The sequence below is a fragment of the Bubalus kerabau genome, chromosome 7 (genome assembly GCF_029407905.1).
Source record: "Bubalus kerabau isolate K-KA32 ecotype Philippines breed swamp buffalo chromosome 7, PCC_UOA_SB_1v2, whole genome shotgun sequence".
Lineage (NCBI taxonomy): Eukaryota > Metazoa > Chordata > Mammalia > Artiodactyla > Bovidae > Bubalus > Bubalus kerabau.
The window spans coordinates 64,069,364-64,084,824 of record NC_073630.1 but is presented as its reverse complement, the minus strand read 5'-3'; the positions used below and the strand labels follow the sequence as shown (position 1 = coordinate 64,084,824).

Below are 15,461 nucleotides of genomic sequence, written 5' to 3'. Positions count from 1 at the left end.
AAATGTCCAGGGTTCTAATCCTGTGATCTCCCTGACCGAGGAACCCTAGCTGCTTCCCAACAACCTTTGCCTTCTTTGTTCATAGAGAACTTCTTATCATTTTTGCCACATTGAGAGTTTACTTTTATGAGTAATTTCAGGAACCAGCTTTATTTTGCCTCTCCTTCCTAAAAGGAAAAAAAAATCTGAGTTTACTTCATTTCCTTAATACTTTGAGGTCTAGTTCAAAAGGCAACATTCCTCAGGGTAGAAGTTTTGCTGTTAACCCCTCAGTGGAAATAAAATTGTATAGCAGAAAACAAAAATGAAGAAGATGTGAAGTCTCATTTAGAAATTGGGCAGACATTGGGCTTCCCCGGGCCCATTTGTCAATTTCCAGTTTTGTAAGCTTGTGACAGGAGCAGGGGAAGAGCAGTAGGTTATTGAAGAGACACATTTCCTGCCATTACTGACAAGTTTTCTTCGACAGGAGGCTAGAGGTCTCAGCAAAGAGAAGTGGGGAGGGTGAGTTTAACTATGGGCTCCAGCACGGGTTTATATTAGGATGTCATCTGAGTTACAGGGGTTGCATCTCAGTGCTGGGATCTTTGTGACTGAGGGTTCGAGGAAAGCTTTGTTAGCCATGAAATTAAAGTGACCCTGGCTTACCTAATTTTGGTTAGGCTTCATAAAAAATACTCTGTGCATTATATTAACTTAAGCTGAAAATCTTTTTCTCTAAAAGAGAAAAGAGCATGCTTCTCTTCTGATTATTCCAGAAAAAGTCTTAGGATCCTTGTTCAGTTGCTCAGTCATGTCCAACTCTTTGTAACTCTGTGGACTGCAGCACACCAGGCTTCCCTGTCCTTCACTACCTTCCGGAGTTTGCTCAGATTTATGTCCATTGAGCCGATGATGCCATCCAACCATCTCATCCTCTGTCGCCCCCTTCTTCTCTTGCCTTCAGTCTTTCCAAGCATCCAGGTCTTTTCCAGTGAGTTGGCTCTTCGCATCCGGTGGCCAAAGTATTGGAGCTTCAGCTACAGCATCAGTTCTTAATAAATATTCAGGGTTGATTTCCTTTAGGATTGACTGGTTTGACCTCCTTGCTGTCCAAGGGACTCTCAAGAGTCTTCTCCAGCATTCCAGTTCAAAGGCATGCTTTTCCTTGAATCAGTCACCATAGCCATGGGGATTTGCTACTCTGATCGGCTGTGCTTGGGCCAGGGACCTCATGAATCAAGGGTAGGGTCATCTCTGCCTGAACATGGGGGCTGGATCTCTAGAATGTAAGCTCCATGAGACCAGATATTTTTGTCAGTTTTGTTCACTTCTGTCTCCTCAACAGTTAGAATGGTGTCTGTGACTAGTGCATGAAAAAATACCTGTCGAATGAATGAATGAGCATGGAGGACGGCTGATTCTTAAGAAAAAATGTGAAACTTTTATTAGAAAAGGAGGAAGTATTTGTCAGGCCGTAGTAGTTTGTCCATCGTGCAGGAGGGTGACGGCAGTGGTGATGTGAGTGCTTTTCCCCTCTTAGTTCTGAACATAGACCTGGCTCTGCTACAGGAATCCATCCTCTTGAATTGATGTTGAATCTTTGTGAGTTATGCTCAAAAGAGCATGATGAATAGATGTGGAAGTGATGGCAATATCATGGATCTCATTCACCTTCCCCCGGGTTCGATCCCTGGATCGGGAAGATCCCCTGGAGAAGGAAATGGCAACCCACTCCAATATTCTTGCCTGGAAAACCCCATGGACAGAAGAGTCTGGCAGGTTCCAGGCCATAGGGTCACGAAGAGTCGGACACGACTGAGCAACTAACACTAACACACACATTCACCTTCCAGACTAATTGAATCAGATATCTGGAGTGTCTTTGGGGGTGGGCCTAGGCTTCTGTACTTTTTAAAAGCTCCCCAAAGTGTGAGTGCAGCTAGCATTGGAGCGGCTCCTTGTTCCTGTCATGCCTATTGCCTTATCTGTCAGGGACCTCTGACCCCTTAGCCTTTTCCCCCAGCTCTTCACCCTCCTCCTGGCTCCATCTCTTGCCCCCCACCCCAGACCAGATCCTGGAGTGCATTCCTCACTGTTCACATCTGACACCTTAATCGTGTCCCTCTCTGCGTCTATTTCTTTCCTATTTAAAAATCCCATTCCATAGGTTGCCTTTTCATTTGCTTGATAAGTTTTTGTTTTTCTGAGCAGAAACTTTTTTGATGTAGTCCCACTTGTTCACTTTTGCTTTTGGTGTCAAACGCAAAAGACCGTTGCCGAGATCTGTGTCAAGGGGCTCACCCTGCTATATTTTCTTTGATGACTTTTATGACTCCAGGCCTCAATTTCAAGTCTTTAGTCCACTTTGAGTTAATTTTTGTGTATCATATGAGATAGTGTTCTACGTTCATGCTTTCACATGTAGCTGTCCAGTTTTCCCCAGCACCTTTATTGAAGAGACTGACTTTTCCCCACTGTATATTCTTGGTTCCTTTGTCATAGATTAGTTGACCGTATATGTGTGGACTTGTTTCTAGGCTCTCTATTCTGTTCCACTGAGCTATGTGTCTGTTTTTATGCCACCAGCCTTCTTTTATTTGTGTATTTATTTTGAAATTGCTTATTCTGTTTTTCTCTGTTGTGACTGTTTCGAAACTTTGTCCCTCTCCTCATGTTCCCCCTAGACTGCTTCCCTCTGGGAAAGACTATCTTTACGGAGAAACTGAGGTTCTCAGTTTCGCTTTTCTTTGGATTTGTGTCACCACAGTGACGTATGTGCCTGACCCTGGCCTGGCTCCCGCTCCCCCCTCCTCACGTCTTGGATGAGGCTGACATTTCCACATCTGTTCTGCGGGTCCCCCCAGCGTGGTCTGTCCCTCTGTTGTGTTTCTTCTTTTCCCCTCTGTGCCAGCTTCAGCTTTCCCGGCCTATAAAAAAAGGAAACGAGGCTTGGACTCTCACCATAAAGAACAAAAGTTCCTTGCCATATCCCCAGATCACCCTCCAGCCGTTCTTCTCACTCCTTCTGCTTGTTTGCTAGTGAAGTTCCTTAAAGGTCACTCCCTGCCCAACTCTGCCATCCTCCTGAAGCGGATATAACAGGAGACGCCACTGTCCTTATGATCACTCAGTGCACTTGGCTCTTTTCAGTTCCTATCTCTAAATCCGGGTGGCTTATGGAGACCTCACTGTACACCCTGGTCATGAGATGAGTGACCAGAGCTGGCCCTATGGCAGTGTGACTACCTCCCTATACCCACCTCATCCTCTCCCTACTGTCTTTTTTCTTCATATTGGAAAATAGTTGTTTGTAATGTTGTGTTACTTTCTGCTATACAGCAAAGTGACTCAGTTATACATATATCCACTCTTTTTTAGATTTCCTCCCCATGTAAGTCACCACAAATCACTGAGTAGTGTCCCCTGTGCTATACAGATTGACACATGTACTCTCCCTACTGTCTTGACCGGACTGTTCCAGTAGCCTTCCAGCGAGCGTCCTTGCCAAGGCTTTGTTCTCCTCAGGTAAATAGTAGAGTCAGTCTCTAACACCAGATAGAAGAACATGAAGATGGAGCCAACCTCCCTCTCTAGTTAGGGAGACACCCTCTGTCTACCTTATTATGCTCTTTCCCTGACAACCACTGATGTTTTAATGCCAAATTTTCATTGCTTCTGTATTGCCTTTTATCGGAGTAATCTCCGTCTTGGAGAATATGTTTGAGGAAAGAAAAGAACAAAACCCTAGTGCACACACACATTTGAGCCTCATTCCTTCTTCTTGCAGCTGTTGAAGTGCCTCAGGGTCAAGCCCATCTCTTGGAGCAGGTCTTCCAGGACTCTCTGCCCGATCCCTCCCCCTCTCTCTTTACCGCCTTTCCTCTCATGTCTTGATTTGCTCAGATTCCCCAGATGGTAATCCACGCTCTCTTACCTGCAGCTCCTCTCCAATGTGAAGTGAGAAGATCACTTACCACTTTGTACCCTGATTGCTTTCTGTCACTTTGTGTGTGTGTGTGTGTCTGAGGCTGAAAGCGCTTAGCAGGTGGGACCTTATGTGTCTTGGTTTCCGCATTCCCAGCCACAGCACCAGGCAAGAACGTGTTCAGTACATGATGGCCGGAGGTGTGGTGGCCAGAGACAGAAGAGTGCGGCACAGGAGGGAGCTATGAGATGATAGTCATCCCTGGTGTATGTTGAGCTCTTACAGTACATCAGGCCTTAGGTTCAGTGCTTGACAGCTGTCTCTCTCAGTCCTCAGCAAAGCTCAGTGATGTACAGATGCTATTAAGCATTATCCTGGTAAAGAAATGAAGAGTTTAAGCAACTTTTCTGTTATGTCAAGGAGATTGGACTTAACTCATAGGCTTTTTTGACCATAAAGAAAATAACTAAATTTTAGAAGATTTAAAAAGACATTATAAGATTTTCTTTCCTTTAAAAAAAGAATCACATACCTCCTTTCTCTTAATCTGAGGATTTTCTTCTGTAATTAAACTCCTGTAGACTCGGCTTCTTTACCCCTTCTTGTTAGTCTGTTTGCTCCCTGTGTCTCTGCAGCAAGACCATTTTTGTACAACTCAGATCAAACGCCTGATTAATCTAGGGGCCTGACAGCAGGCAGCTTAGTGCTCTGTCACTTGGATTAAAAGGCTGAAGATCACTCGTATTTATTGTTTATGCACTGTGCTAACCTCCTAGCGCCATTTCGCATTTTAATCCTTACAACAGCCAAGTACTATTATCGTCCCCATTTTTCAGACAAGGAGACTGAGAGCCTGATGTCCTGGAACACTTAACCAGGAATTAGCATGGAGCAGGCTTATGCCTCGTGTCTTTGACCTGAGTTCTGTGCAGTCATCCTCATGGGCACTGCCTCCCCACTTTTGGGAGCCTCCTTTCTGCTGCCTTGGCCTTTCTAGGAAGTTGCTCATCTCTACCCGCTTCAGGACCCTGTGAACCCAAAGGACTTGCTGGCTGATGTATTAACATCTAGGGACAACTGTGTACTTCGTAGGATTAACTGACTGCCTTAGTTCTAGATCTGAACCTTTTATTTTGCTTTCAGATGATACTATCATTTAATATTTAAAACACACACCTGAATTGTATTCAGGCTTTGATCTATAAAAACGGCATCTGCAGAGCTATTTTTGGTCCTGTTGTTCTAACTTAACCCTCCCAAATTTTGCGTTTGTGATTTCTAGCAAGCAGAAGAGTTACAGTGGGCTAGAAGGGGTGGTAGGATCCAAAAGGCTGGTGAAAACGTGGCTCAGAGGTTTTATCTGTCACATCCAAGATATAAAAGCTACTTAAGTATTAAATCACCTAAAAATTTTGATGGTATTCTTTGTGAAAGTGTTTATGGTTATAAACAAAGTAAATAAAAATTTCTCCCTAAAAACATTGCTAGAATATAGTATCTTAACGTCATAAAACAGCCTCATAAAAATTTTTTTTGTCACACCTTCTTAAAAGCCAGCAGATTGCCAGCTTTCTCATAATAATGTCACTCCAAATACCCGAGTCTAAATATAATTTTCTCTCCTGTCCTATGTTATGGGTATTATGTCTCAGGGAAAACTTCGTGTGGGTTCACGGTGGACCCTTTTCATACCAAATGCTGCTCTAAAGTGAGGTTGAATTATATATTAAAACATGTTTTCTGTAGAACGGTAGTACTAGCCAAAGCAGTATAAAGAATTTTTTAAAAATTCAGTTGTCAGTATTGTTTAAAAGATCCTAGACCCTAGATCCTCAGTGAAGCCCAGGTGCTGAGACAGGTGTGGGTAAGCAGGAATCCTCTGGGCTCCAGCCCTCGCTATCTCTGTGGGCCACATGGTCATTCTGCTGTAAATATGGACGAGGCTTGGAGGGTACAGATGTTGCCTAGCTCCAGAGAAGCACACAAGGCTCAAGTGGTGACTCTTCTAAAATATCCCATCCTGAGTGTTGGACGATGGACAGAGATGTTGCTAAGCTCCCAAAATGGAGAACATTCTTACCTTCCTCCCCTGCAGAGGCCTCTGTTTTGCTCGATGGAGAAGGAGGGGTTTGTCATAGTACAATTTCAGGAATGTTAGGAGCTGTGCTTTGGTTCATCTACTCCTGATACAGAGGAGCCCTTGGAGGTCTCTGGAGGGCAAGGGATCAGATAAGAAAGAAGTCATTCGTCATAGGCTGAGAAATCTGAAACTTTAGGAATTCCCCCTGATGAAGTTTTTCCTTTCTAGTTTGAGGAATCTTTCTCTCTTCCTAGCAAGAGACACATGGAACAAATCACTGATGGTGTGAACAATATTTGAGATAAATGTAACTGCCAGACAGTTTTCCAGGAGTTCTGCAAGGGCACGTGGTGCCTGCAAACTGCTGAGTGTGTGTTTTAATTCAGTGGAATATATTCAGACTCCTTTGGGGGCTCTAACATGTCTGTAGCCTCGGGCTCAATGCTGCGTTATTATAAATTGTTTTATGTGTATGTTCTTGAGTAATTAAGCCGTTTCTCCAAAATTTATGGTTAGTGCACACAGTAAGCCCAGGTCAGAAATGTTCACAAAACTATCAAACTGTAATGGAGGTATGGTTTTTCCTGGCATTCAGAACACGATTTCTAAATATGGTGGAGAAAAATTACCTTGGATACGTGGTACCTTACTGAACAGTGACCTTTCAGGTTAATTAAGAATACTGGAGCCCCAGAGGCTTTCTGAGCAACCTTTTTTGTTGCCTGAGGTAACGACAAAATAGAAATGTAGTGTAAATGTTTAGAAAGCAGATGATTTTCGAGGTTGTGAAAAAATGAAGACCAGCTGTGGGAAGAAAGTACTTTTATATGAATTCAAAAGAGAGATACATTTTTATTCTAAGTAAAATTTGAAACCTCAGACCACCACGCTTTTCTATAAACTGGCTTTTGTGTGTCCACGTTAAGCCTTTTATTTGCTCCTGGTTAATGTATGAGCACACAGTGAAAAGAGAGGGGAAGATGGGTCAGTTCTACAAAACTGCAATGGAAGCATTGATCCTTTCAATTTTCTGTGTAGAAATGTTTGCTCACTCCGTACGCTAAGTCATTTGATCATGCCAGGCATCTAATGACCGGCTTTCTTCTTTTTTCCCAGCTGACTCAGGTGTAGACACTTTGGCAGTGTTTATGGCCAGCAGCGGAACCACAGACGTCACGAATCGGAACAGCCCAGTCACACCACCAAACACCCTCAATCTCCGGTCCTCCCACAATGAACTATTGAACGCCGAAATAAAACACACAGAAACCAAGAATAGCACACCCCCTAAATGCAGGAAAAAATATGCACTAACTAACATCCAGGCGGCCATGGGCCTCTCGGATCCAGCCGCACAGCCCCTGCTGGGAAATGGCTCTGCCAACATCAAGCTGGTGAAAAACGGGGAGAACCAGCTCCGGAAGGCCGCAGAACAAGGGCAGCAGGACCCCAACAGGAACGTCAGCCCCACCGCAGTCATCAACATCACTTCTGAGAAGTTAGAGGGTAAAGAGCCCCACCCTCGGGACTCCCCGGACTGTGAGATTTTACCCTCCCAGCCCCGGAGAACCAAGAGCTTCCTGAACTACTATGCAGACCTGGAGACCTCCAGCAGGGAACTCGAGCAGAACGTGGGCAACCAGCTTGGGGCTGTGGGAGAGAAGGCCCAGCCAGGCCAGGCCTCCCCCACTGTTGGGAACAGCGATGTGCTGCTGCAGAAACCAAACAAGCCCCAGTCTAGCCCCGAGGAGGGCCACATAGCCACAGTATCATCCAGCCCAGAGACCAAGAAGGATCATCCTAAAACAGGGGCCAAAACCGATTGTGCACTCCACCGGATCCAGAACCTGGCGCCAAGCGATGAGGAGTCCAGCTGGACCACACTGTCCCAAGACAGCGCCTCCCCCAGCTCCCCGGACGAGACAGGTACCTGGGAGAGGTGTAGCCTGCAGTGGCACTTTCCCTTCTTGATGGAATTAATCTCTGCAATGACCCCCCCTCCCCCCAAATTTTCATTTGCAGGTGGAGAAGAACTTGAGCCTCTTAGGGCAAAATTGGGCAATTTATGTGAAAAGTACTCAGCATTTTCATTTTGATTCAAACAAGTTGTTTGTCCTGGGAAGCATTTTTATAAAAGAAATAAGTCCCTGGTGTTAAATACAGTAAAACATCACTTATTTGGAGATTATACTGCCAGTGGTTAGGTGAACCGTTTCTACATAGTATCTCGAAACACTGGGTTTTGTAAGGAAAATAATAAGACAGTTGCCAGGGGTGGATGCAACCTGAGAAAGAGAACAACTGTTTTTAAAGTTCTCAGAAAAACATGTTTATGCTCAAGCTAATGAAAAGTTTAAAGGTTAAGAAGTTGAAAGTCTATTCATTAAAGACATGTCCTTTTTGACCTTTACTAGGAAATATGTTGTTAGCCTTGTGCAAGTGATATTTGAAAGTGAGAAAGTGGTGTTTCTTTTAATGTATTTTCAGAAGTTTTGGATTTTAACTAGTCTAGTTGAGACCAGTCTTTCTTGACTTTTGTCTATATTTGTAATATCTTTGGATTTTTCACAGAACTGAAAATTGTCACAGAAATGAGCAGGGTCCTAAAACTGAGCTACTTTTTATCTCATCTTCTCATAGTCCCCTTTTTACTGATCATAAGGTTAAAAGATTGGAGAACTGAACTGTATCTGAATTCACTGTAAACAAGCACTCACAAAGGCTTCTTTCTTTACCCTAACCCTGCATCCAGTGGTTCCCAGGGCTGTGTTAATGTGATACAGATGTTACAGATAGAACCACCAGGGAAGGAAATGACATTTTCCCAACCTATAAGGCAGAGAAGTTACAAGGACTACAGATAGGAAAAGAGAAGGAGAAAATAAGACATTACCTTGTTGAAAAAAAGAAAAAAAGGCTTTTTGAAGTGCCCTTTAAAATCACAGTGCTTTACATGATTTCATCAGCTTCCTGTTGCTGGATATGTGGCAGTAGGGAGGTTGAGATGAGCCCATTTCATCTCATAAACGTCTGGGCCTGCACATTATTGGAATTATAATTATGTTTAGTAATGTCACTGAGTTCACAACTCTCTATTACTTTTTACGTTTAGAGAATTCATATCCTGTAGCCGATGGAAACTGTCACCTGCCAATGTCTGAATCTATATAAATGACTCCTTGAGTATCTCACGTTCAAACTTGCCCTCGTGTGTTCAGCGCCCTCTGCTGAGGCCACACTGCGTTCCTCAGGTCATGGCAGCCTTTCTGCTGCTCTTCTGAGCACAGCGCTCCTGTTGTATTTACATTTTAAATCTTCCTGAAATGTATTAGGTAAAGTCTCCCCTGTTCCTCAATCTGTTTGCCTTTTTTCCAATGAAAACCACTACTTTTTTTTTTTAAAGCATTTTTTTTCAGGAGCCATTTTAGACATATACCCACATTTATAATAAACTTTAAAATTTCCCCCTATTTCATAATATTTTTAAAGAGTTTTTACCTTTTTGAGATACATACTAGAATATCGTAGAATAATATATAGTGTAATATATTCTTATTGAAATAATACGTGTATGCCATTTGTCCATAAGCTAATCTTTGTTAAAGGTAGGTACATAAAGCTTTATTACTATGTTCTCTCTACTTTTGTGTGCTTAAATTTTTCCATGGTAAAAAATTTTAAAAATGATTGACATTATTTTATGAATGCTTCACTTTTTCCACTGAAGTATGTATTTTGCAGATCAGTTCATAACAGGATAGCAGTGTTCTACCTCAGGCTAAGTTTAAATGTTAAGCATGCTGTTCCACCCTCTTAAAACTCCATGGTTTAACAATTCTCCTGATGCTGAGTGTTTACGGTAGTTCTAGCCCCAACCCCTTTGCTTATTGAATGCTGGTGTCAGTAAGGGCTGGCAGAGAGTACAGAGTTTAAACTGACCCCATGCACGGGCTCGGTTCATCTCTCCAAGGATCCTCTCCAGGGTCTCCTCAGCTCACTACTCATTTGCTCAGTGTCCCGGTGTTACTTGCTGCTGAGTTTCTCTACAAAACCTATTAGAGTGCTTGGCATGTGATGTGTACTGGATTAGAGTTTTCTGACTTGTTGAGGGGTTAGGTTCATTTTTCATTCTTCAAGTCACTTTTGAAGACCTTGTGTTTTAGAGTAAGGATGACAGTATGGTGATGGTCCATAATAGGTCGCTAAGGATAAACATTTTGATTTAGATGTGCTTGGAAAAATGTGTTAGCTGTGACTCAACTCTAAAGCTGTGAGATTGATGGGGTTTTTTAAACAAATTTAGAAGCCATCCCTTCAAAATGAATATTTGGGAATTCTTTTGGAATTTCTTCAGAGCCCCTTGTGAACTCCCGTTGAAAAAACACCTCTTGGGACTTCCCAGGTGGTCCATTGATTAGGATTGCACACCCTCACTGCTGTGGGCCTGGGTTCAATCCCTGGTCAGGGAACTAAGATCCCACAGACCACGCAGTGTGGCCATAAAAAAAAAGAAAGAAAGAAACTTGATGATTTTTCATAGGGGCTTAATAAAATGAAAACTGACGGTATCCTATAGAATGGCCGTTTTCAAAATTTGGTTCATTACTAATGTGTACAAAGGCAGGCTATACACAGAGAAAACCAAATCAGATGGTGTGATAGTGGGCCTAATGCTTCATTAACTTAGCATTGAGAGGACAGGCTCTTGAGTCAACTGCTTGAGTTCAGGTCTCCGCTGGGTTCCACGTAGACCGTTCGCATAGCCTCTCAACTGTAAAGTGGGGGTGCTAGTAATGTTTTAGCATAGATCTGGCGTGAAGATTAAGTGCTTCAAAGAGTCCTTAGAACAGTGTCTGGCATATAGCAAGAACTTAATAAATGAGTGCTTATTTTTATTAGTGATAATCATTATCAGTATAGCAGTGGGATATACAAGATTACTTCTCTCTTAATTATGAGTTACTTGTATTTTGGTCTCTGATTTTAGTTAGGACTTTCTGTACCCTAAGAGAAGGGGTTGGTGATTTGTCTTCATCTTTGTGCTGTCATGACATGCCTGAAATATAGCAGGTAAACTGGTAAGTAAATAATGATTAATTGAATAAAAATGGAGGTCATTTACATATCCCCAAATGGCCCTGATGTAGTGAGTAAATCATTTGATGTTATATTTTAATCAATGTCTGATTTTGATATTGGGTACTTACTTTATCTGATATTGGTTACTTACTGAACATGGCCCCGCCCATCAGAACAAGACCCAGTTTCCCCCTCAGTCAGTCTCTCCCATCAGGAAGCTTACATAAGCCTCTTATCCTTCTCCATCAGAGGGCAGACAGACTGAAAACCACAATCACAGAAAACTAACCAATCTAATCACATGGACCACAGCCTTGTCTAACTCAATGAAACAATGAGCCACGCTGTGTAGGGCCACCCAAGACGGACGGGTCATGGTGGAGAGATCTGACAAGACATGGTCTACTGGAGAAGGGAATGGCAAACCACTTCAGTATTCTTGCCTTGAGAACCCCATGAACAGTATGAAAAGGAGAAAAGATAGGACACTGAAAGATGAACTCCCCAGGTCACTAGGTGCCCTATATGCTACTGGAGATCAGTGGAGAAATAACTCCAGAAAGAATGAAGAGACAGAGCCAAAGCAAAACCAACACCCAGTTGTGGATATGACTGGTGATGGAAGTAAAGTCCAATGCTGTAAAGAGCAATATTGCATAGGAACCTGGAATGTTAGGTCCATGAATCAAGGAAAATTGAAAGTGGTCAAACAGGAGATGGCAAGAATAAACATCAACATTTTAGGAATTGGTGAACTAAAATGGACTGAAATGGGTGAATTTAATTCAGATGACCGTTATATCTACTACTGTGGGCAAGAATCCCTTAGAAGAAATGGAGTAGCCCTCATAGTCAACAAAAGAGTCTGAAATGCAGTACTTGGATGCAGTCTCAAAAACGACAGAATGATCTCTGTTCGTTTCCACCGCAAACCATTCAGTATCACAGTAATCCAAGTCTCTGTCCTGATCAGTAATGCTGAAGAAGCTGAACAGTTCTATGAAGACCTACAGGAAAAAAAAAAAAAAAAAGCAAGAGAGTTCCAGAAAAACATCTACTTCTGCTTTACTGACTATGCCAAAGCCTTTGACTATGTGGATCACAACAAACTGTGGAAAAGTCTTCAAGAGGTGGGAATACCAGACCACCTTACCTTCCTCCTCAGAAATCTCTATGCAGGTCAAGAAGCAACAGTTAGAACCAGACATGGAACAACAGACTGGTTCCAAATTGGGAAACGAGTATGTCAAGGCTATATAGTGTCACCTTGCTTATTTAACTTACATGCAGACAACATCATGAGAAATGCTGGGCTGGAAGAAGCACAGGCTGGAATCAAGAATCCTGGGAGAAATATCAGTAACCTCAGATATGCAGATTGACACCACCCTTATGGCAGAAGGTGAAGGAGAACTAAAGAGCCTCTTGATGAAAGTGAAAGAGGAGAGTGAAGAGTTGGCTTAAAGCTCAACATTCAGAAAACTAAGATCATGGCATCTGGTTCCATCAGATCAGATCAGTCGCTCAGTCGTGTCCGACTCTTTGCGACCCCATGAATCGTAGCATGCCAGGCCTCCCTGTCCATCACCAACTCCCAGAGTTCACTGAGACTCAAGTCCATCAAGTCAGTGATGCCATCCAGCCATCTCATCCTCTGTCGTCCCCTTCTCCTCTTGCCCCCAATCCCTCCCAGCATCAGAGTCTTTTCCAATGTGTCAACTCTTCACATGAGGTTCATGGCAAATCGATGGGGAAACAGTGGAAACAGTGGCAGACTGTTTTTTTGGGTTCCAAAATCACTGCAGATGGTGACTGCAGCCACGAAATTAATGCTCTTGCTCCTTGGAAGAAAAGTTATGACCAACCTAGATAGCATATTAAAAAGCAGAGACATTACTTTGCCAACCAAGGTCCATCTAGTCAAGGCTATGGTTTTTCCAATAGTCATGTATGGATGTGAGAGTTGAACTACACAGAAAGCTGAGCGCCAAAGAATTGATGCTTTTGAATTGTGGTGTTGGAGAGGACTCTTGAGAGTCCCTTGGACTGCAAGGAGATCCAACCAGTCCATCCTAAAGGAAATCAGTCCTGAATATTCATTGGAAGGACTGATGCTAAAGCTGAAACTCCAGTATTTTGGCCATCTGATGCAAAGAACTGACTCATTGGAAAAGACCCTGATGCTGGGAAAAATTGAAGGCAGGAGGAGAAGGGGACAACAGAGGATGAGGTGGTTGGATGGTATCACCGATGCAATGGACATGGGTTTGAGTAAACTCCGGGAGTTGGTGATGAACAGGGAGGCCTGACATGCTGCAGTCTATGGGGTCACAAAGAGTCGGACACGACTGAGCGACTGAACTGAACTGAACTGATTTTATAACTTAGCTGAAAATATTGCTTCATAATGGGGGATACTGATTAATCAGTTATTGTGGAAGGCACAGTGAAATTCTGGGTTCCAGATCTTTTGGGGGGACTTTACCACACTCAGGCGACCATGCTGGGATGTGAACCAAGGTCTCTAGACACAATATCCAACATTTTCCCACTGTATCATAGTTTTGAGACCTTGGCTTGTGGCACCAGTGGCTGAATACATCAGACTTTATACACTTCAACCAGCGTATCATTATAATCTAAAAGATGGAAAATTATATTTTAGAGAATCTTTTCATTCTTATAAGCAGTTGAGTTTCAGCTGAACTCTTAGCTCCTCTGTGAAATTTTTCCAGGCCCTCTGAGCTGTTGAAAGTCCTTTTTCTGTACCTCAAGGCAATATTTCCAAGTCTCGGGTTATCACATTCCTCTCAGAAGTTTGTAACCTTACTGAAAGGTTTTTGTTTGGACTTGGAGCTCTGTGAAAGCAGGGGCAAAGTCTTTATCATGTGTGGATATGAACCTTTTCTCACACTAGGTAACACACAGTCACAAGCTCCATAAACCTTATCTGTTTGCTGGTTGGGTAGGTGGATCTGGACCACAAATATGCATACTATCTGCGATTTGCTACATAAATCTAGCTATAAAAACAGAAAAAGTAAGGGACTTTCCTGGTGGTCCAGCAGTTAAGACTCTATACTTCCACTGGATAGGAAATGAAAACCCATTCCAGTATTCTTGCCTGGGAAATCCCATGGACAGATGAGCCTGGCGGGCTATATATAATCCACGGGGTTGCAAAGTCAGACATGACTGAGCATGCGTGCACTTGAGCACCATAGACACACACGTGCTTCCACTCCAGAAGGCATGGGTTTAATCTCTGCTTATGAAGGCAATGGCACCCCACTCCAGTACTCTTGCCTGGAAAATCCCATGGATGGAGGAGCTTGGTGGGCTGCAGTCCATGGGGTCACTAAGAGTCGGACACGACTGAGCGACTTCACTTTCACTTTTCACTTTAATGCGTTGAAGAAGGAAATGGCAACCCACTCCAGTGTTCTTGCCTGGAGAATCCCAGGGACAGGGAGCCTGGTGGGCTGTGGTCTCTGGGGTCGCACAGAGTCGGACACGACTGAAGCGACTTAGCAGCAGCAGCATGCTGCTTGGTGCAGCCAAAAAAAGAAAAAGTAAGCACAACTTATATAAAATAGCTGTTCAGAACACTTGGATAGGGTGATTATTATTTTATTCTAGGCTCCAGGGAAAGATGAAGAGTTGGGGCCAGCATTTCAATCCATCACAAACATTCTTTGTATTAGATGTCTCCGTGCTGCATTCAGTCAGTTGTGTCCAACTCTTTGCGACGCCATGAACTGTAGCTCATCAGGCTCCCAATTTTCCAGGCAAGAAGACTGGAGTGGGTTGCTGTGGCCTCCTCCGGGAATCTTCCCAATCCAGGGATCGAACCCAGGTCTCCCGCATTGTGGGCAGATTTTTTACTGTCTGAGCCACCAGGGAAGCCCATGAATACTGGAGTGGGTAGCCTATCCCATCTCCAGAGGATCCTCCCCACCCAGGAATTAAACAGGGATCTCCTGCATTGTAGGCAAATTCTTTACACAGCTGAGCTATCATAAGTCTACAATTCAGAGCAGCCAGAGGAAAGAACCATTTCGTTTTCACTTACCTGCATACTTTGTGAGTTGATTTCATTGCGAATTGATCTGTACTTAAGAGTTTAAATCCTTTGATGTCTTAAATTGATTGGTTTCCAGTCTTAAGGCAAGCAAAGTGGAACTCTTGCAAGTTGGATAGCTGCTGAGGGCAAAAGCCAAGGCGCAAACCTAATTATGTCAACACAGTTGACTGCACTAATTATTTCTGCCCTTTGCTAGCTTAAGAGTGTTAGAGCTTTGGACAAGTTGATATTATTAACACTTTTTAGAAATTTTTAAATTTTATGTCAATAGATTTTGGCAATTTCAAACATAAAGTATTTTTTAATTGCTT

The 15,461-nt window shown here is 43.1% G+C and overlaps 1 protein-coding gene across 29 annotated transcripts in view; it reads left to right on the top strand.

Moving 5' to 3' along the window:
• APBB2 (amyloid beta precursor protein binding family B member 2) overlaps window positions 1-15,461 on the top strand; it is a 377,507-nt gene that overhangs the window by 175,902 nt on the left and 186,144 nt on the right. For all 29 annotated transcript variants that reach the window (XM_055588388.1, XM_055588387.1, XM_055588384.1 and 26 more), the window contains one exon: window positions 7,104-7,913. In XM_055588388.1, coding sequence (XP_055444363.1) covers window positions 7,104-7,913 — 810 coding nt within the window. The remainder of the gene's footprint in view (window positions 1-7,103; window positions 7,914-15,461) is intronic.